This window comes from Bos mutus, chromosome 10 (genome assembly GCF_027580195.1).
Source record: "Bos mutus isolate GX-2022 chromosome 10, NWIPB_WYAK_1.1, whole genome shotgun sequence".
NCBI lineage: Eukaryota > Metazoa > Chordata > Mammalia > Artiodactyla > Bovidae > Bos > Bos mutus.
The window spans coordinates 50,920,728-50,941,733 of record NC_091626.1 but is presented as its reverse complement, the minus strand read 5'-3'; the positions used below and the strand labels follow the sequence as shown (position 1 = coordinate 50,941,733).

At 38.1% G+C, this 21,006-nt stretch overlaps 1 protein-coding gene across 15 annotated transcripts in view; it reads left to right on the top strand.

Annotated features, from left to right (window-relative positions):
* Window positions 1-10,182, top strand: part of ATOSA (atos homolog A) — an 85,232-nt gene extending 75,050 nt beyond the window's left edge. For 14 of the 15 annotated variants that reach the window (XM_070377925.1, XM_070377917.1, XM_070377918.1 and 11 more), the window contains 3 exons: window positions 3,273-3,341; window positions 5,588-5,787; window positions 9,169-10,182. In XM_070377925.1, the coding sequence (XP_070234026.1) occupies window positions 3,273-3,341; window positions 5,588-5,787; window positions 9,169-9,322 (423 nt within the window). In that variant the 3' untranslated portion in view covers window positions 9,323-10,182. Of the gene's footprint in view, window positions 1-3,272; window positions 3,437-5,587; window positions 5,788-9,168 lie in introns of those variants that run through there. The other variant, XR_011465657.1, reaches the window with a different exon arrangement.
* Window positions 10,183-21,006: the final 10,824 nt, after the last annotated feature.

Genomic DNA, 21,006 nt, shown 5'->3' with positions numbered 1-21,006 from the left:
TTAGTGTACAGAGTTCCAGATGACCATTAGGGGAATTAGAAACAAGATAAAAGAGTGAATTGACTGAAAATTAGCTCAAAAAATATCTTGGCGTGAAATTCATGAGCAAGAGGTAATTTGAACTGTTCTTTAAAGAAGGCAAAACAAAATTTATCCTTGACCTTGGTTGACATCTAAAAAATGAAGGATTAAGAGGTAAAGGATTTTATCATTCTTTCTCCAGAAAGTACATCCAGGTGATCACAGATTTTGAATAAATACTGAAAAGAGTTTAAATCAGGTTAAGTTAGTATATCCTTTAAGAGTCTTTTACTTTTCTCTGATAATTGTCTTTAATAAATTTTCCATTATGTAATTTTTTACTCATTAAAAATGAGTTGCCTTTGCAAATGACCCAGTCCAAATTTTATACAACAGATCTTTCCTACTGTATATTAATAAAATTAATCTTGTTTTTTAGGGAATCTTATTTATATTTTGGTAGTTGTCTGTTTTCAAAGGACTGATCATGTTTTGATAAGGTAGTATATATCATAGACCAGTGGAACTGAGACATCAAATCCCTCTTTGTTACTCTAATAATGACCTTGGGATTTCTCATAACAAATTATACAGTTGACTCACAAAAGTGAAATTTTAGCACAGAAAATTCTGTCTTTGTGGTGTGGAGATAGTATCGGGCTTTTCATTTAATAATTCCTTTAAGATTAGCTCAAAGCCAGATAAATATCTCTCTCCAGTCCAGTGTTAATGGTAAGAATATTCTCCAAGTGTTAGGTAATGTGACATTTCACTGTTTAGAAACTATTGCATGGTGATACCAGTTAGAAAGGTCTAAAGCAGGTTTGCTCATGGCAGCGTCCTGGTATGACTTGCATTATGATCATATTAACAACACTGTAGGGGCTTCTCTGGTGGCTCAGTGGTTAAAAAAAAAAATTCAGCTGACAATGCAGGAGACACAGGTTCAATCCCTGGTCCAGGAAGATCCCACATGCCGTGGAACAACTGAGCCTCTGTGCCACAACTATTGAGCCTGTGCTCTAGAGCCCAGGAACCTCAACTACTGAGCCCATACACCACAACTGCTGAAGCCTATGCACCCTAGAGCCTGTGCTCTGCAACTAGAGAAGCCACCACAGTGAGAAGGCCGCACGCAACAAAGAATAGTCCCCACTCACTGTAACTGGAGAAAAGCCTGTGCAGCAACGAAGACCCAGCACAGCCAAAAATAAATTAATTAATTGATTTTTAAAAAGCAACACTATGTATTTTATATATTTTTTCTATTTGTAATTAGCCATATTAAGATATCTTCTTTCAGTTTTACTTAGTTTTGCATATTTTCTATTACACAATCACTTGAGAAAGAGTTTTTGTGTAAGATTTTGACCAAATTGAGTTCATCTTAATCCTTCTATTCCATTCTAAAATGCCAGAAGGAAATGTGTTTTTCTTCCTTATGTTATATACAGTAATTTTCTAGGTATAAATATTAATATGCCAACCGATTAAAATAATGAAATTGTTAAAATAATAAATTTAATAATACTACTAATGAAATTCCAAATACTTTCCTAATCTCTTTTTAAAATTCCTAACTTGCCATTGTCAATACTAGTCTTACATTGCTTAGAAATTTTGTGAAGTGTTGCCTTAAAATTTGAGGTTTTAGAAAAATCTATATTCTTCCCTTATAAATTGATTTATTATTATTATGTTCTAAAAACTATTAGAATTATATTAAAGGAAATGAGTGCAGGCTTGGTAGTAGATTTTCCCTCACCAGTGTTCTTATATATATTTAACAGAGGATGGCAAGGAAAAACAGTAGTGTATTGGCTGGAGTAATATAATTAGAAAGGTAGCTATTACTTAGATATATTTTGCTTTTCTTTCTGGAACTAGGAAAAAGAGGAGCACTATATATACTATAGCATTTTTTCATGTAGAGAAAATTGTAAGAGAAAAATTATTAAAGCTTCATTACTGTTTTGGTTAGGGACACAGTTTGTTAAATGCTGTTTTCATGCTTTAAATGACCATTGATATATCAGATTGATTAAGAACCACATGTCTTTTCAGTGCCCTTGAACTGAACATGAACATTTCCCATTATTAACATATTAATTTAATATTCTGATTGTCAAGTGCTGTTCACTTGAAGGTTAGGTACTCATATATTAGAGTCTGGCCTTCCTTTTTACCTTTGTCCCTTCCCTTTTATCCCCCACCCCTACCCCTGGTCAGTCTTTCAAACCCAACAGAGATATTACCTGATGGGACAGTCCTGTTTTATATTTACTTTTACATAAGGTTGGCATGTTTTGGCAAGTACAATGTAAAATGATGGGATATGAATCGTAGAACATGCAATTATTCTACTTGAATACTCAAAAGAAAACTATTCACCCAGTTAAATGAATCAGCATTTTTTTCTTGAAGCTACCTAAGAATTAAGTACCACAATCACCATCTGTAGTCATTTGGTCATCCTGGTTATCTAGAAACTTTCACACATTCAATTGTAGTTTCTGTGTTGTAATTTATACTGTTTGCCATTGTTTGGACTTCTACAGTAGTTACAGCATCTTTCTCAGAAAATTATTTTGTGTAATATGACAGTACCTCTCAAACTTTAACGTACATATGATATCATCTGGGGAATGTTGTTAAAATGTAGATCTGATTTAATAGGCGTGTGGGGAGAAATAAGAAACTCTGTGTTTCTAACAAGTTCACAGGTGATGCTGATGATGGTGGTCCACCTCAAGTCAGAAAGTCATTTATGTATATAACAATTTAATTTCCTGACTGAATAATTGACTTCATTTTTTGGGCCAGACATAAACAGGATCATCCCTCATTTTTGACTTTTCATATGTCCAAAGATCAGTAAATTGTTTTGCTTCTTCATTTCCTCCTCCCACATGATACAAGAGAATAATCTCCCTTTATCCTCTTTTTAGTTAAGGAACTTCTTACTTCTATTTCTTATATCTTAATAGAAATTTCAAGCAGCATGGTCATTGATGTTATGTATTGTTTATTGCAACATCTCCAGGAAAAATAGTAAATTGTTTCCTTATGGGTGAAATCCTTACTATTTTGTATTCCTTGAATGTATCTCTATTAATTCAATGTGAATTTTTTTCCCATACAAATACAGTTGTGAAAAGTTATTAATTACATAATTTATTATTTTAATTTTAGTCTTTTCTGTGTATATATATGCATCAGTTTGTACTCAATTTGTCTTCTTTTATTTTAAGGGTGTGATTACTTTAGAGTCCCTTGGTAAAAGGGGTTATCGAGTACCTCCTTCAGGAACAATACAAGTGGTATGTGTTTTATAGCCTACAATTGCAATAATCATTCTCTCACATACATATAGAACTTAGCCCTTTCTCCTGCTACTGCTGCTGCAACAACTTTGGTAAGTAACAGTGGGGCTGCAGCTTTGTTTGGAGTTTCCCTGCTCTGCCTCAGGAATGACCATTTGGGGACCTCCATAAAAGGAAAGAATTAATAAGCTAATCAAGGTGAATGCTTTAGAAAAATAGCATATGACAGTTAACACAACTTAAATAGAGCTATTTTCAGTATAAATAAAATTTAGATTACCAGTATCTTCTATTTAATATAATAAGACAGATTGAGATTGACCCATGTATTAGTATTGCTTTAGCAGGGAACTTGGGAAGAAAAATTATCCCTACTATAATAATTTCTAAAATTGATTTAATGAGATGGTTACACAAAGCAGAAATGAAGTCCTGCAGACGTCAGGGTAAAGAATGCATCTTTCCTTTTGGCCTAGATGTTGATCTAGTTTTGCCTTAGGAGAACTCTTCTAGCCCAGTGCAGTAATCCTTCATCATCTTTGATCCACAGCTCTTAGAAGAGTAATTTTATATCAAGGCCTATTTGTGATTCAGTCCATCTCCAAGTCAGACCCAGGATAATCCTGTGAGTCTAAAGTCTATTACAGTATTGACTCTTGTAACTCTTCAAAAGAGTCTAGCTGTATTTGTCAACTGTAACTCAAAAAAGCTGAAATTAAAAAATAAAAAAAAGGAGTCTAGCTGAGTTCCTCACACTAAGGATCTCGTCTAATTCAGCAAGCCTTTCTATGACTTTTGGCTGCAGTGTAATCAGTTCGTCAGACCACTTTTATGTATCCCCATTGTTCTAGTATGGCAGAGTCTGTACATTTGTTTATTTTGTGTCACACAGAAATGAAACATAGTACTAAGCAATTTATATGCATGTTTATATTGGAGTATGTATACATATATATAACTTTACTTAGGAAAAATCATCGCATTTTAAAGTAAGATTTTTATGTGAATGGATTTCTTGAACTAAAAGAGTGATCATCTTCTGATCTCTTGCCTCTGGCTATGTAGCTGTTGTGAAAGTGTGGGTCACTGGAAAACTAGCTATCAGTTGTCATAATAATGAGGCATAAACCCAGAGGCAGCACATTTACCCCTTGTTTGAAGACTGCCAACTCTGCTGGCTATTTTAAATCTGAAACTTGGGTATGTCTTTCATTCCTTATGTAAGTTTAATTATGTATAAACATGGCTTGAACTTCTGGCTTACTAGTTGTTGTAGTTGTTAAATATATTAGCCTTAATTTTAAGACTCACTAGATTTCAAAAATTGGATCATAATATTGATATATTTCTCATTTTGATTCAGTGAGTGATGTCCAGTGCCACGGATGAGCTTCTGAAAGCATGGGCACCAAGTTACCTATTGATGTGTTGGTAATTTGGTTAAAGTCAAATCAGCAGCTTGGAATTTTGTTTAAAAATTAGTACTTAAAAAAAATAATATTCCTTCATGGCCAAATAGCAATTGAATTTAATTTTGGTCTATTATGATATTGATGGTGGTAAAAAAATAGTCTAGTGTCACTGAAGTTTCTGAAATGAATCTAACTGTAAGAATATAAAGTATTACTTAGTGTACTTTGTAACTAATAATAATGAACTTTATTTCCTAAACTTGGAAAAATTTCCAAACAAAAACTTCTTTTTTGAGAACATATTTTAAATTTTATAATAACCATATGTAACTAAAACATCAAAGTCTAGTTTTACCAAACTTTTTATTTTAAAAAATTCTATTTATTCACTTAAAATGTGAGGAAAGCTGAAATGTTATTTTGAACATTTTGCAGTTAATGCATTTTAATAAAGTAATATTTGAAATATTTGAACTGGAATGTTTTAATTCAGTGAAGCTGTATTTTATTTAATGGAACTATTTCTTAATATATGAACAAGAGTAAGAGTTGTGTATTGTCTATTATTAATAAGAGATTTGTGACTAAAAGATTTTGATTTGTTACAGAATCTCTTATTTCTGTAAATAAAAAAATAAATTGAACTATTAAAAATACTGAATATCATTTCATAAACTTCTGAAATTTTATTAGCTTTATTCCTTCAAACTGAATTATATCCACTGGGATTAATTTATTATTACAAAGCCTATTTTACTGTTGGCATAATCATTGTAAGTCAAACCAACAAATCATTGTTTTTAAAAAATAATTTTTATATTGTTTCTTCAGACCTTATTTAATCCTAATAAGACTGTGGTGAAGATGTTTGTTGTGATATATGACTTGCGAGATATGCCAGCCAATCATCAGACATTCCTACGACAAAGAACTTTTTCTGTACCTGTTAAACAAGAAATGAAAAGAAGTGTTAATAAAGAGAACATCCGACATACAGAAGAACGGTTATTACGCTACCTCATACATCTGAGGTAATGTTCTAAATGAATATGAAAATACATTACTTCAGAAGAAAACTCTAAAATTTTTACTTTATTTTAAAGAACTGTCTCTCTAACTAGACAAGTGCCCCTTGGAATTTGCTTAACTTGGACACTTTTTATGATATGCCAGGATGCAGAAAGCACATGGCATATTTTTCTGCAGTCATTATTACTTGTTGACTTAGGGGAGTTTTTATTGGTAGCTGTGTAATGTAAAATATTTTATAGCGAAAAAATGCTAATATATCTGGAAGGGCAGTGAAACAGTTTTCTGAAGCAATGCTGCCCAATAAAAGTGTAATATGACCCATATAAATAGTTCTATATTTTCTAGTAGCCACATTAATAAAAGTAATAGGTAGTGGAGGATTAATATGTTTTATTTAACTGAACACATTTAAGTGTTATAATTTGAATATGTAATATAATTTGAATATGTAATATACATAAAAATTATCAGTGAGATATTTATGTTCATTTGCTGTCCTCAATTTGAACTAGCCACATTTCAAGTGCTCAGTAGGTGCTTGTGGCTTCTGAGTTGGACAGGGAAATTCTTAACCTTCATTTATTCATTCATTCATTCAGAAAATATTGATGTGTCAGGCATGCTTCTAGACTGTAGGGAAGCAGCAGTGACAAAAATCTCTGTTCTCATACAGCTTATATTCTGGTTATTCTTTCAGAAAGATGTTTTCCTCAAACTTTTACTACCCAGCTCATAGCTCTAGGTTGTGAGAAACCATTTGTTTGCTCTTGAAGTTCATACTTCCAGGGGTAAGCCTTGTAGCCCTGATATCCTAGTGCAGTTCTTAGGTTCCATGAGCAAGTCTGTTGCTTAGTAGAAAGCTCAATAGTCTTTTGTCCATAACTCTACTCCTAATAGTAAGCCCTCAATCAGTGAGGAGACTGATTACATCAGTGACAATAATTCATCTTAACTTCTTACTCCAAGAAGCCCCATTCATCAGGAGAAGGTACCAGCCATTTCTTTATAATCTGTTGCAACAACCTTACCCATATGTAACCAATGATTAGATACCGTAAATGCTGTAAAGAAACTACTTTAGAAAGTATGGTGTAATTCCCAAAGTTCACCATGTTCTTTTTCAGATTGAAAAGGTGAAAAACTTCAGAAAGAATGAGAGTGAGACAGCCTGAGGTCTGCTTTAATGTATACAACTGACCACCAGATTTTTCAGCTAATTTGGGAATGTCACCCACAGTCCCAGATATTTCTACTATACAAAAGGAAAACCACAAAAATTAGCACTAAAGGGTATGTCTGACATACCCATAATCTGCCAGATAGATTTATGTGATTAAAGCCTCCAGTCCCTGTAGGCTTTATGTGATTAAAGCTCCAATCCCTGCTGCTGCTGCTGCTGCTGCTAAGTCGCTTCAGTCGTGTCCGACTCTGTGCGACCCCATAGACGGCAGCCCACCAGGCTCCCCTGTCCCTGGGATTCTCCAGCAAGAACACTAGAGTGGGTTGCCATTCCCTTCTCCAATGCATGAAAGTGAAAAGTGAAAGTCAAGTCGCTCAGTCATGTCCGACTCTTCGCAACCCCATGGACTGCAGCCCACCAGGTTCCTCTGCCCATGGGACCCTCCAGGCAAGAGTACTGGAGTGGGGTACCATTGCCTTCTGCTACTTCTACCCATTTCCCTTGTTCCTTACAGAGCCGGTCTAATTGTAGAACAGTATTATACTTAAGAGACCCTCCAACTGGCCACCGTTCGCCATCCTCCAGTGGATACTGTGGCCATGCAGTATCACATAGGAAGACCAGGTGTGTCTTCTTTAAGCCCTGGGGATCAAATCTATCCCAGTTTTTTAGGATACAGTTCAAAGGAGTGAGGCTGGAATTGTTAGCTCCCATCTGTAAGAGAGGAAAAAAGCGACCAGCGCCATCTTTCTACCGGGGGTGAAAGATGGGGGTGTAGACAGACTTTACACCACCAAAAGCTTTTCCTTTTGTCCCAATCTGAGTAACCTTTAACCTCAGAGATGTTCTTGGAGCTAGAGCTCCATCTAGCTTCCTAACTTTGGATTCCTAGTGAGGCCAGGTGCTTTCTTGGCTACCAGTCCAAGTTTGGGACCTAAGCCACAGTACACAGTAACAGTATGGATCAATAGTCCCTTGAAAGTCTATGATCCGATAGATTAGGTTAGTACTTCTAATTCCCAAGGAGTTATAAAATGGTCAAAGAGACCAAAAAGTTTGACCGAGAAAGGAGAATTCGGTCTACATGCTTTGCCCATTTCTGGTCGGTTCCCGAAGGAGACACTGGGTGCCTCTTGGCATTGGCAGGTCGGTATAAACCCCCAACAGGTTTCTGCCATAAGCCGTATGAGATCACTGTGGAACCACAGAGCAGGGCTCCTTACTTGCTTCACGCAGGGCATGTCATTCATTCACACAAGCACACGGTAGAGTTAGTAAAAGCACAGCAGAAAACGTGTTCGCTAAAAGAACAAAGAACTAGAGCTCCAAGCATCTTTACCTTGTCCTGAAGATCCCGGACGAGCCCCCAAGATGAAAGGTTGTTGTTGAATCACGCAAAGACACCGGGATTCTTGGCCCCCGGAGGAGAAGAATTTAATCTGGGGCCAGAGACGAGGCTTGATCACTCAGAGCTTTTGTGTAATAAAGTTTTATTAAAGTATAAAGGAGATAGAGAAAGCTTCTGACATAGGCATCAGAAGGGGGCAGTAGTATGCTATAGATGTTAGCAGAAGACAGAAACAGTTCCATATACAGCTTTGATTACCACTTTCATTTCAGTGCTAACTTTCTCCTCTTGATTTATATTGATAATTAAGCTTTGCTAGCCACTACGGATGGTAGCAGTCCTTTCTCATCCTGTGATTGTCCTCAAAGCTTGATATAGTTTTCTGTGGTAACTTTCCAAGTGTGGAATCAAAATTGTAGGAGGGCAGGTTATGTGCAATGAGTCATTCTTTGTATGAACTAGAGGATGCCCAAATGTAGTATGACTGGCTGACATGAACTGAAACTTAATGCTATAGGTGAGGAAAGGTGCATGTGCTTTGGTGTCAGGAATATAAAGTAGGATTGTATGTGAAACCCAGATTTACAGAAAGCACCTCTGTCATTGTAAGAGGGAAAAGGGAGTATGAAATGTGTACGGAATAGTGAAGGGGAAGCATTTAACATAGCAGCACTTGCTTTGGCAATATAATATGTCAAATATTTTGTTAAAGAGGGACTGTTAATACTGTAACAAGACTGATTTTTCCTGCTTTCAAAACTTAAAACTTTCAAACTCAAAACTTACTCAGATCTGTTTGTTTTAAACACTTTTTCCTGAAATGAAGCATCTTTTTGTTGTTTCTTTGTTTAGGTTCCAGAGTTCTAAATCTGGAAAGATCTACCTCCATAGAGATGTACGGCTCCTGTTCTCTAGAAAGTCAATGGAAGTTGATAGCGGTGCTGCATACGAACTCAAATCTTACACTGAATCGCCAACAAACCCTCAGTTTTCACCAAGATGTTGATAAAGAGTGACAGCTTAAAGTATTTGCCCAGTACCCAAGTTTGAAAGTAAAAATTAGCATAGAAAGGAGTGTACCAAATTGACAAGCAGGAGAGTGGATCTTCTCCTGTTTTCCTGGACCAGTTTTTAATCAAAGGATTCCTGGAATGAGCTCTACATATTCCAAGTAGACTGGAAACACTCATGTCCTAATCCTTTTTGTACTGTTGAAACCACTTCATTGGACGTGTTGCAATAGCAAATCCCCTCCCCCCCACAATTAGATTAGTGTTTACACTTTTTATTTCTCAGTTATTTAATATTTAATGTTTTCCTTAATACTCAAGTGATGTTTGTCTCTAGTGTTCTAATGTAGCACAAATCCTATGTAAAATCATACTGTGTATTTTTGACATTACTGTTGAAATCTGAAATATATGCACAAGTCTTTTAATTTTGCGTGATGTGTTTTAAGTACTATTCATTTAAGTTATTGAAAATGAGAATGAAATGTTGAGCTTCTTTAAGATTAACGCACTATGCAAGCATGTGTACTTTTTATATCTCCCAGGTTTAGTTTTTACAACACCTCGTCCCGATTGCTGTCTCACACAGTAGTCCTGTAACATGCTGTCTTGGCAGTGCAATGCGGACTAAGCTGCTTCACATTCCCTTTGCAACTTCAGATCATCATGCCCATTCATATGCCTTCTAAAATCTCTTATCCCCAAAACAGTTCTATTTTTTCCTTAATCACTACTACAGAGGATTTACCTTAAATCGCTGTCCCATTCTAGATAATTTTTGCAAATTGTTAAAAGAATATGTACTTTGAAGACAAATTAGTATTTATATTGTAAATATATGCAAGAAACAAAGAAATGTGTATTTGGCTTTTATTTTTGGATGAGACATTTATGTGATTGAATTTCTGGTACCCATCATACAGTTTCTATTCTAGCTTTACAGCTGATAAGAGGAGAGGGAAGATGTCTTGAGCCTCATTCCCATTTATCAGTTTCTCATTCAGGGTCACATGGAAGGCATTTGGCAACTGGGAAAACCACTGAGTAAGAGAACTTGACTGAATGCATCCAAGTCTTCCATCCATCCCCCTCAGAAAGAGGAGTAGTTTTAGATCTTTCTACAGGGACAAATGGGTAACAGCAGATCGGCTAACAATGGATGAATATTGGGAATGCCCAAAGCCATGAATGTGGGTTAGAAAATACCTACCGTTCAAGTAGACCAGATTTGGAATACCTGGGAGTCTAGAACTAAGTGAGCAGTCTGGAATTTGGGAGATGGGAAGGTCTTTATTTTTGGTACTCGGCTAATGGATAGACCATGCAAAAGAATCTGAACTGGATGTGAATGTGTATCGGATGGCTTTGGGGGTAGTCAGCAAGAAGCCCTTTATAAATTTCCTTTTGAAATACCAGCTTAAAGAGAAAAGGCTATTTATATTCCATAAAACTAAAAAATAAAGTTTTCAGTGGCACAAGTTTGTAAAGATTTGTTCTTAATCTTTAGCCATGTGGTAACAACATGGGATTAGGACCCAAAAGGTTTGGATTCTAGTCCCAGTTCTAATGGTATCTGACAGAACTGACTTCAGAAATCCTCTAAACTTTCTGGGTCTGTGTGATTGAGAAAATGAGGTGAGAGTATCATTAATGTGCCTTTTCTTAAATTCCATCAACTAATTATTAGAATAAGTATTTAAATACATGTAGCTAGAGTTTAAAAAAAAAAAATAGTTGGAGTATAGTTGATTACAGCATTGTGTTACAGCATTGTGTTAGCTTCAGGTGTATAGCCCAGTGATTCAGTTATACGTATACATCTATATCCATTCTTTTTAAGATTCTTTTCCCATATAAGCATTATATTGAGTAGAGTTCCCTGTGCTATATAGTAGGTCCTTATCAGTTATCTATTTTGTATATACTAGTATGTATATATGTCAATCCCAATAGACTTTTTATACACTTGACAAAAGTCAGTATTGATCATTTTATATAACACTTGGAAAATACAAAAACATTTAAAACATAAAAGTGCTTTTTTTTTTAATTAAAAAAGTGATTGCTGCTTTAACCTCTCTAGTAATCCAAAAATTAGTGATATATATGTTTGCAGGTGTCTTTTATGTAGATACCACAATGCAGTCTTTGTAGAATTTTTTCTAGTGCTTGGTTTTCCACTTTTCTGGACATTTTAAAGAAGATTTCAAGAAAATGACTGCAGCAGCTGGATGCATCTTGTGCTCTTCCTGCCAAGTTTGTGCACAGTAAAGACGTGCTGACCTTTCACCCATCCACTTCTTAGGGCCTCTTTTGTCTGTGTTCTTTTCCCCAGTGAGGTACAGTCACCCAGCCCTGTCTGCTCTCACTTGCCCTGGCACTATCTCTATCATAACGGTTTTTTTCCTACCCTTCTTTTGTCATAGGCCAAGACTTTGTACTCCCCCTCTTTGTATCACAGATTATGTCACTGCATTGAGAGTGTTTGACATATGCAGGTAAGACAACCAACACTGCTACCTATGAGAGTTCTCACTTACTGCAGGCTCACTTGGCAGTTTTGCAGACTGGAAAAATGAGGGATAACTTCTTTTTAAAAGAAACTTAAGGACACAAGTAACCTCTGGGAAATCTTTGGAGATTTTCTCAGGAGAAAATGAAAAATATTAATAAATGAGGACAATGGGGACTGGCTGGAAGGCACCCAACAGAAGCTTCCCTCCTACTGTCACTTGACTCCACCAGGTCTCTCTTATTCCCAGAGTGTTAATGAAGTAATTTCTCCAAAAACTCCATCCTTGGGATCCCCACTCTTCTCTAATCAGTTTGTGAGTGAAGCAGTGATTCGACTTTAATTTATGCAATGCATGTTTAAGAACTTTTTACACTGCATAGTTATATAAAGTAAATGTGAAAGTTCCTCCTGTCGTCTGCCCTTCTAGCTATCTCTTTACAGAGATGGTAGCTGTTCAAATTTTGATATGTGAAACCTCAGTTGGTCTACTGGACCTGGGACACAATATCAGTCTAGATGGGAAGTGGGCTTTTCATGATAGGAACTCACTCTCAATCCCTAAGACTGTCTCTGTGTGGGTTGGAATCAACTAACTCCATCATGGATTATCTGTGAGAGATGTATGTCTTAAACGTGAATACTGTGGGAAGAGGCAGGGAGTATATGAATGCCTACTGTGTGCCAGGTTCTGTAAGTGATTTCTCTGTTATTCAGTATTAAAGCCATGATTCAGAGAGTATGGATATAGTCTACAGTGAAAGAAAAAACAGACTTGAAGTACTTGCCCAAGGTCACATGGTCAGTAAGTTGAAGAGCCAGGATTCAAATCTCAGTTAAAGTTTCTGACTTTTCCATTCAACTACACTAGTATTTTGCCCCTTTTTTCTTTTCTTTCTTTTTTTTTTAAACTGGTAACTGTGGCCTGGCATTAAAATATACTTTTCATCAATATTCTTGGCAAAGAAAGTTAATTTGCTCTGAAATAAGATATATAATAAGGCAATGCCTAAAGTTTTAAAAATTTCTTCCAGACCCCACTGTTCCTCATTCTTTTTAATTCATTCAAAAATTTCCTATTCCAGCCTTTCTAGTTCATATAAAGTTCTCTTGTCTCACTGAATCCCTAGAGAGATGGTATCCCCCACTTTCTAAGTCCCACTTCTAACAGTCAAGTTGTTGAAACTTTTCTTTTTACAGTTACCTGACCTAGTCAGGTATGTTCCCTGAATTTTGTTCACAGACATAACCATTTATACTCAGGATTTCTGGCACTCTGTATCTCATTTGGTTTCCCTGAATTGATCTTCCAGTCTTTCCCTTTCATTAAAAATATATTCTGTTCATATCATATAATATCATTTATATGTGGAATCTAAAAAATGATACAAATGAACTTATTTACAAAATAGAAACAGACTTACAGACATAGAAAAGTTATCATTACCAAAAAGGAAGGGGAATAGGGATAAATTAACAAGTTTGGGATTAACAGATACATACTACTATATGTAAAACAGATAAACAATTAGGACATACTATATACTACAGTGAACTATATTCAATATCTTGTAGTAACCTACAGTGGAAAAGAATCTGAAAAGAAACATATATATGTATATGCATGAATGAATATATATATATATATATCACTTTGCTGTACACCTGAAACTACCACAACATTGAAAATCAACTATCAGATCAGATCAGATCAGTTGCTCAGTCGTGTCCAACTCTTTGCGACCCCATGAATCGCAGCACGCCAGGCCTCCCTGTCCATCACCAACTCCCGGAATTCACCCAGACTCATGTCCATCGAGTCAGTGATGCCATCCAGCCATTTCATCCTCTGTCGTCCCCTTCTCCTCTTGCCCCCAATCCCTCCCAGCATCAGTCTTTTCCAATGAGTCAACTCTTCGCATGAGGTGGCCAAAGTACTGGAGTTTCAGCTTTAGCATCATTCCTTCCAAAGAAATCCCAGGGCTGATCTCCTTCAGAATGGACTGGTTGGATCTCCTTGCAGTCCAAGGGACTCTCAAGAGTCTTCTCAACACCACAGTTCAAAAGCATCAATTCTTCGGCGCTCAGCCTTCTTCACAGTCCAACTCTCACATCCATACCTGACCACAGGAAAAACCATAGCCTTGACTAGATGGACCTTTGTTGGCAAAGTAATGTCTCTGCTTTTGAATATGCTATCTAGGTTGGTCATAACTTTCCTTCCAAGGAGTAAGCGTCTTTTAATTTCATGGCTGCAGTCACCATCTGTAGTGAACTATACTTCAATTTAAAAATGTATTCTGTTCTTGACATTTGATACAACACCAGCAGTGATGCAGGTAGACAGACTTCACTCAGCTGCGTGAGGAGTGGATTGGATTTAACGTCTTACCTCCTTTCCTCACTCCTACAAACTCGAACTAGGGCACCTAAAATGCAAAAAGACCCTTGATCTTTAAAAAATTTTTATAAACCAAGTTCCAAGACTGAAAAATCTTTTGTGCATGTATGCATCAGAATCACAAGGGGGAGCTTTGTGATTTGGTTAAACATCAATTCTTTGACTTCACCCCAGATTTAATGAGAATCTCTGTTACTAAGGTTTCTCAATAATTCTAATCCTTGTAGCCAATTAAATTGAAATTTCACTTCCTTAGTTGTGCTAGTAACAGTTCAAAGGCTCATTATTCATGTATGGCTAGTGGCTACTCTGTTGACTAGCTCATATACACAATGCTTCCATCATTACATAAAGTTTTCTTGGGCAGCACTGATCTAAAATATATATGACTGTTGAAGCCATGAGGGTAGAAATGATTTCTCAGAATGTGTAAAACTAGAAGAGAAGGGTATCCAAGAACAGAATTGTTAAAATCCCCACATTAAGAGGCAGATAAAGACTCAAAAAAGGAGGGACTTTCCTGATGGTCCAGTGGCTAAGACTCCGTGCTCTCAATGCAGGGGGCCCAGGTTTAATACCTGGTCAGGGAACCAGATCCCACATGCTGCAACTAAGACCCAGTACAGCCAAAAATAAATAAATAAAAATAAATATTTTTTAAAAATTCAACAAAGGAGGTTAAGAAGGAATGACCAGACAAGTAAGAGAGAGAAAGTAGTTTCTTAGAGGTCAAGGGAAGAAAAGTTCTGAGAAATAGGGAATTGGTGATCACTGTGTAGTTTTAAACATTAAGGTACATGGTTGATGATGCAAAAGGAACATTATTTTGGGAAGTATGGCCTCCCAGACAGTCCCCACAATGGGGCATTGGTCTTTGTAAATTCTACATTGGTCAAAATCTGCCCTTCAGAAATTCAAATTTGCCCTTGTGAGTATCACTATCTTTCAGGACCAGATTCTCTTTATCTAAGGTTACATATACTCATTTTCTATATATGTGTGTACTAGATTTTATCTCACAAATACATTGACATAGATATATACCACAATGTCAATTCAATAAAAGTAAAATTTTAGTTGCTCAATAAAAATTTTAGTTACTTAAGTTAGCCTGACTTAAAAAAAAAAGAAAAAGTTAGCCTGACTTGTGCATTCTCCGTTCTCCCTGTGCTTAGCTGCTAAGTCATGTCTGACTCATTGCTACCCCATGGACTGTAGCCCGCCAGGCTCCTCTGTCAGTGGAATTCTCCAGGCAAGAATACTGGAGTGGGTTGCCATTTCCTTATCCAGGGGATCTTTCCAACCCAGGTATCCAATCTGCATCTTCTGCATTGGCAGGCAAATTGTTTACCACTGAGCCCCACGGGAAGCCCATGAGGAATTTATACAGGCAGTCAAAAGAGTGGGGAAAATGGCTTTTGAGTTCACAGTAGCTGGAACATTAACAGAACAGGCTGAGATTTTAACAACATAACTTGCCCTCTTTTCCCTCTGTACTTTATCCAAGTTATCACAACAGTGTTCTCTATTAATTCCATCATGCTGCTTCTTAATTGCAAGCTGCACAGCCCTAAATCCTATAATTCCTGCTACTGTGACCGGACAAGCCCTGTAACAGTCAGCAGGGTTAAAAAAAGATTACAGAAGGACAAACTCACACACACTTGGAAAAGTAGGAGAAATGTCAAGTAACATTATATGTCACTGTTGTTTACGAACATGGTCATTTTTGTCCACACTTTCTCTTCTTCGTATTAGTATTGGCCTTTAGGCACCTCATATTCCCAAAGTGATTCTTGGCTTCTCCTTGTAGGTCTGCATAGAGGAAAGGCAAGTTTTCAATAAGTTCCTTTGTGAGTATGCTGCTACTGCTGCTAAGTCGCTTCAGTCATGTCCGACTCTTAGCAACCCCATGGACTGCGGCCTACCAGGCTCCTCTGTACATGGGATTCTCCAGGCAAGAGTACTGGAATGGGGTGCCATTGCCTTCTCCATGAGTATGAAATGAGAGCAAATATTTAGTTGATCTTGGGAAGTTTCTCAGCTGGACCAGCTTGTCAGTCTCAATAGAGATCCTTGTAGAAGAGTGGGCTCAGGCCCAGCATCTTGAACTGTATTATTTTAAATACTCCCTTGCCTGACAATCCCCATTTTCTTTCCCCAAAAGAAGTGTACCTTTTGTCTTTGAAGTTGCAACCCCAGTGCAATTTTTCCTGCCAGAGGTTCTGTTGAGAGCAAAAGCCAATTCTGACTCCATGTTAGAACTGTTTCTTTGACTTGCTTTTTGTTGCTTTTGTTATGATAATCATATACAATGGCCTGCCTCAGAGAATCCTGCCCATCTGCCTGACTGGTGAAGTGCCTTCTTCCAGAACCCTTCCAGAGTCCACATGTAGATGGCAGGATGAAGGAAATTAACCCATCCTCTTCCTGAGCCTTGCCATTCTAGGAGATATTTGCAAGAGTAATGGCCTTTTTACTTTGCTTCCTCATCTCCCCCAATCTCTGGTCTATAAAAGAACCTGCCATTTATTTATTTATTTTAGATTCATTGGCCTGTCCTACAGCCAGCATAGAGAGCTTGGACTAGGTAACAATTTTACCCAGGGCACCCTGGTTTGAGTTTTGATGGTTACCAGATTCCCACAGAATTGCATTACCTGTTGCTTTTAACTAGCTTAACCCTTAGAAGGCAATCTTATTCCCAAGTTTTATGAGAGAGGCTTCATTGGAACCACCACTTATTGCCAGTAGCTATTCAGATGTCAGAGAAGGCAATGGCACCCCACTCCAGTACTCTTGCCTGGAAAATCCATGGACAGAGGAGCTTGGTAGGCTGCAGTCCATGGGGTCGTGAAGAGTCAGACACGACTGAGCGACTTCACTTTCACTTTTCTCTTTCATGCATTGGAGAAGGAAATGGCAACCCACTCCAGTAGTCTTGCCTGGAGAATCCCAGGGACGGTGGAGCCTGGTGGGCTGCCGTCTATGGGGTTGCACAGAGTCGGACACGACTGAAGCGACTTAGCATAGCATTCAGATGTCAAGTAGAATATAGATTAAATGTAAAGCCAAAATGGCAATTTAAAATGTTATTGGAGGAATTTGGTGCTAGCAGTTTCACTAAAGTGGGAATGGACCCCTGGGAGTTGATAAATTAATGGAAGTTTACTTCCTTCATCAGGTATTTATTGACTATCTAGGAATTGCTGGACTCTGGGGACAAAATATAAGCAAATATTGCCCTGATGTGGCTTGTCTAAACAGGAAATGTGACATTAATAAAGAAATCCACAACAAACACTGTCTAATGATAAAGTGTGCATTCTTAAGCAACTATGCAGACATATGACAGTATTTAAGAGGTGACTCTGACCTAGTATAGGGGCTCAAGAAAAGCCCGAGGCCTTGACATCAGATTGGGGATGTTAAAGATAAATAGGGTGAAGTAGGCAAGGCAGAAAGAAAGAATAGACGGAGCCAAAGCAAAAACAACACCCAGTTGTGGGTGTGACTGGTGATGGAAGTAAAGTCTGATGCTGTAAAGAGAATACTGCATAGGAACCTGGACTGTTAGGTCCATGAATCAAGGCAAACTGGCAGTTGTCAAACAGGAGATGGCGAGAGTGAACATCGACATTTTAGAAAATAGTGAACTAAAATGGACTATGGGTGAATTTAACTCAGATGATCATTATATATACTACTGTGGGCAAGAATCCCTTAGAAGAAACAGAGTAGCCATCATAGTCAACAAAAGAGTCCGAAATGAGTACCTGGATCTCAAAAACAACAGAATGATCTCTTTTCATTTCCAAGGCAAACCATTCAATGTTACACAGTAATCCAAGTCACAGTAATCCAAGTCTATGTCCCAACCAGTAATGCTGAAGAAGCTGAAGTTGAATGGTCCTATGAAGACATACAAGACCTTCTAGAACTTATACCCAAAACAGATGTCCTTTTCTTTATGGGGGACTGGAATGCAAAAGTAGGAAGTCAAGAGATACCTGGAGTAACAGGCAAATGTGGCCTTGGAGTACAAAGAAAAGCAGTACTCTTTTAGAGTACTTGGCTAATAGAGTTTTGCCAAGAGAACTCACTGGTCATAGCAAACACCCTCTTCCAACAACACAAGAGAAGACTCTACACATGAACATCACCAGATGGTCAATACCAAAATCAGATTGATTATATTCTTTGAAGCCAAAGATGAAGAAGCTCTATACAGTCAGCAAAAACAAGAGTGGGAGCTGATTGTGGCTCAGATCATGAGCTCCTTATTTCCAAATTCAGACTTAAATTGAAGAGAGTAGGGTAAACCACTAAACCATTCAGGTATGGCATAAATAAAATCCCTTACAATTATACAGTTGAAGGGACAAATAAATTCTAGGGATTAAATCTGATAGAGTGCCTGAAGAACCATGGGCAGAGGTTCATGACATTGTACTGGAGGCAGTGATCGAGACCATTTCCAAGAAAAAAAAAATGCAAAAAGGCAAAACTGTTGTCTCAGGAGCCCTTACAAATAGCTGAGAAAAGAAGAGAAGCTAAAGGAAAAGGAGAAAAGGAAAGATATACCCATTTGAATGAATAGTTCCAAAGAATAGCAAGGAGAGATAAGAAAGCCTTCCTTGGTGATCAGTGCAAACAAACAGAGAAAAACATCAGAATGGGAAAGACTAGAGATCTCTTCAAGAAAATTAGAGGTACCAATGGAACATTTCAGGCAAAGATGGGCTCAATAATGGACAGAAATGGTATGGACCCAACAGAAGCAGAAGATATTAAGAAGAGGTGGCAAGCATACACAGAAGAACTATACAAAAAAGATCTTCATGACCCAGATAATCACGATGGTATGATCACTCACCTAGAGCCAGACATTCTGGAATGTGAAGTCACGTGGGCCTTAGGAAGCATCACTACGAACAAAGCTAGTGGAGGTGATGGTATTCCAAGACCTAATTCAAATCCTGAAAGATGATGCTGTGAAAGTGGTGCACTCAATATGCCAACAAATTTGGAAAACTCAGCAGTGGCCACAGGACTGGAAAAGTTCAGTTTTCATTCCAATCCCAAAGAAAGGCAATGCCAAAGAATGCTCAAATTACTGCACAATTGCACTCATCTCCCATGCTAGTAAAGTAATACTCAAAATTCTCCAAGCCAGGCTTCTACAGTACATGAACTGTGAACTTCCAGATGTTCAAGCTGGATTTAGAAAAGGCAGAGGAACCAGAGATCAAGTTGCTAACATCCGTTGGATTATCAAAAATGCAAGGGAGTTTCAGAAAAACATCTATTTCTGCTTTATTGACTATGCCAAAACCTTTGATTGTGTAGATCACCACCAACTATGGAAAATTCTTAAAGAGATGGAAATACCAGACCACCTTACCTGCCTCCTGAGAAACCTGTATGCAGGTCAGGAAGCAATAGTTAGAACTGGACATGGAACAACAGGCTGGTGCCAAATCAGGAAAGAAGTACATCAAGGCTGTATATTGTCACCCTACTTATTTAACTTATATGCGGAGTACATCATGAGAAACGCTGGGCTGGATGAAGCACAAGCTGGAATCAAGATTGCTGGGAGAAATATCAGTAACCGCAGATGCATGCAGATGACACCACCCTTATGGCAGAAAGTGGAAGAACTAAAGAGCCTCTTGATGAAAATGAACAAGGAGAGTGAAAAAGTTCGTTGAAACTCAACATTCAGAAAACTAAGATCATGGCATCCGGTCCCATCACTTCATGGCAAATAGATGGAAAACAGTGAGAAACTTTATTTTCGGGGGGCTCCAAAATCACTGCAGATGGTGACTTCAGCCATGAAATTAAAAGGCGCTTACTCCTTGTAAGAAAAGTTATGACCAACCTAGATAGCATATTAAAAATCGTAGACATTACTTCGCTAACAAAGGTCCATCTAGTCAAGGCTATGGTTTTTCCAGTAAGTCATGTAAGGATGTGAGAGTTGCACTATAAAGAAAGCTGAGCGGCAAAGAATGATGCTTTTGAACTTTGGTGCTGGAGAAGACTCTTGAGAGTCCTTTGGCCTGCAAGGAGATCCATCCAGTCCATCCTAAAGGAAATCAGTCCTGAAAATTCATTGGAAGGACTGATGTTGAAGCTGAAACTCCAATACTTTGGCCACTTGATGCAAAGAACTGACTCATTTGAAAAAACCCTAAAACTGGGAAGGATTGAAGGCGGGAGGAGAAGGGGATGAAAGAGGATGAGATGGTTGGATGGCATCACCGACTCAACGGACGTGAGTTTGGGTAAACCTCGGGAGTTGGTGATGGACAGGGAGGCCTGGCGTGTTGCAGTCCATGGGGTCGCAAAGGGGCAGAAACGACTGAGCGACTGAACCGAACTGAGGCAAGGCAGAGTAGGGAAAGACTTGTGAAGCACAGAGCTTTGGGGCGCCCGAAATTCTGTGTGGGCACGGCGCAGAGAGGTAAGAGGAATCCGGGACTCAGCGAGTCTGGGGAAGTGGAAATAGGCAGGTTCTTGGATCCAAAGGAAGGGACCAGAATAGGCAGGCGGGGCGAGGAGAGGCAGTTACACGTTTAAACTACAGTTCCCAGGAAGCATTAGGCAGACGGATGTGAGGTTAGGCGCGAGCCGCGACCTTTGAAGGCAAGAAGGAAGTGCTTGGGCGTCGCAGAACTGGAGAAGCGGAGTAAGGTAGGCGAGGGCGCGGCGCGGGAGAGACGGCGGGGCGGCGGCGGGCCGCCGTGGTGGCCGCCCGC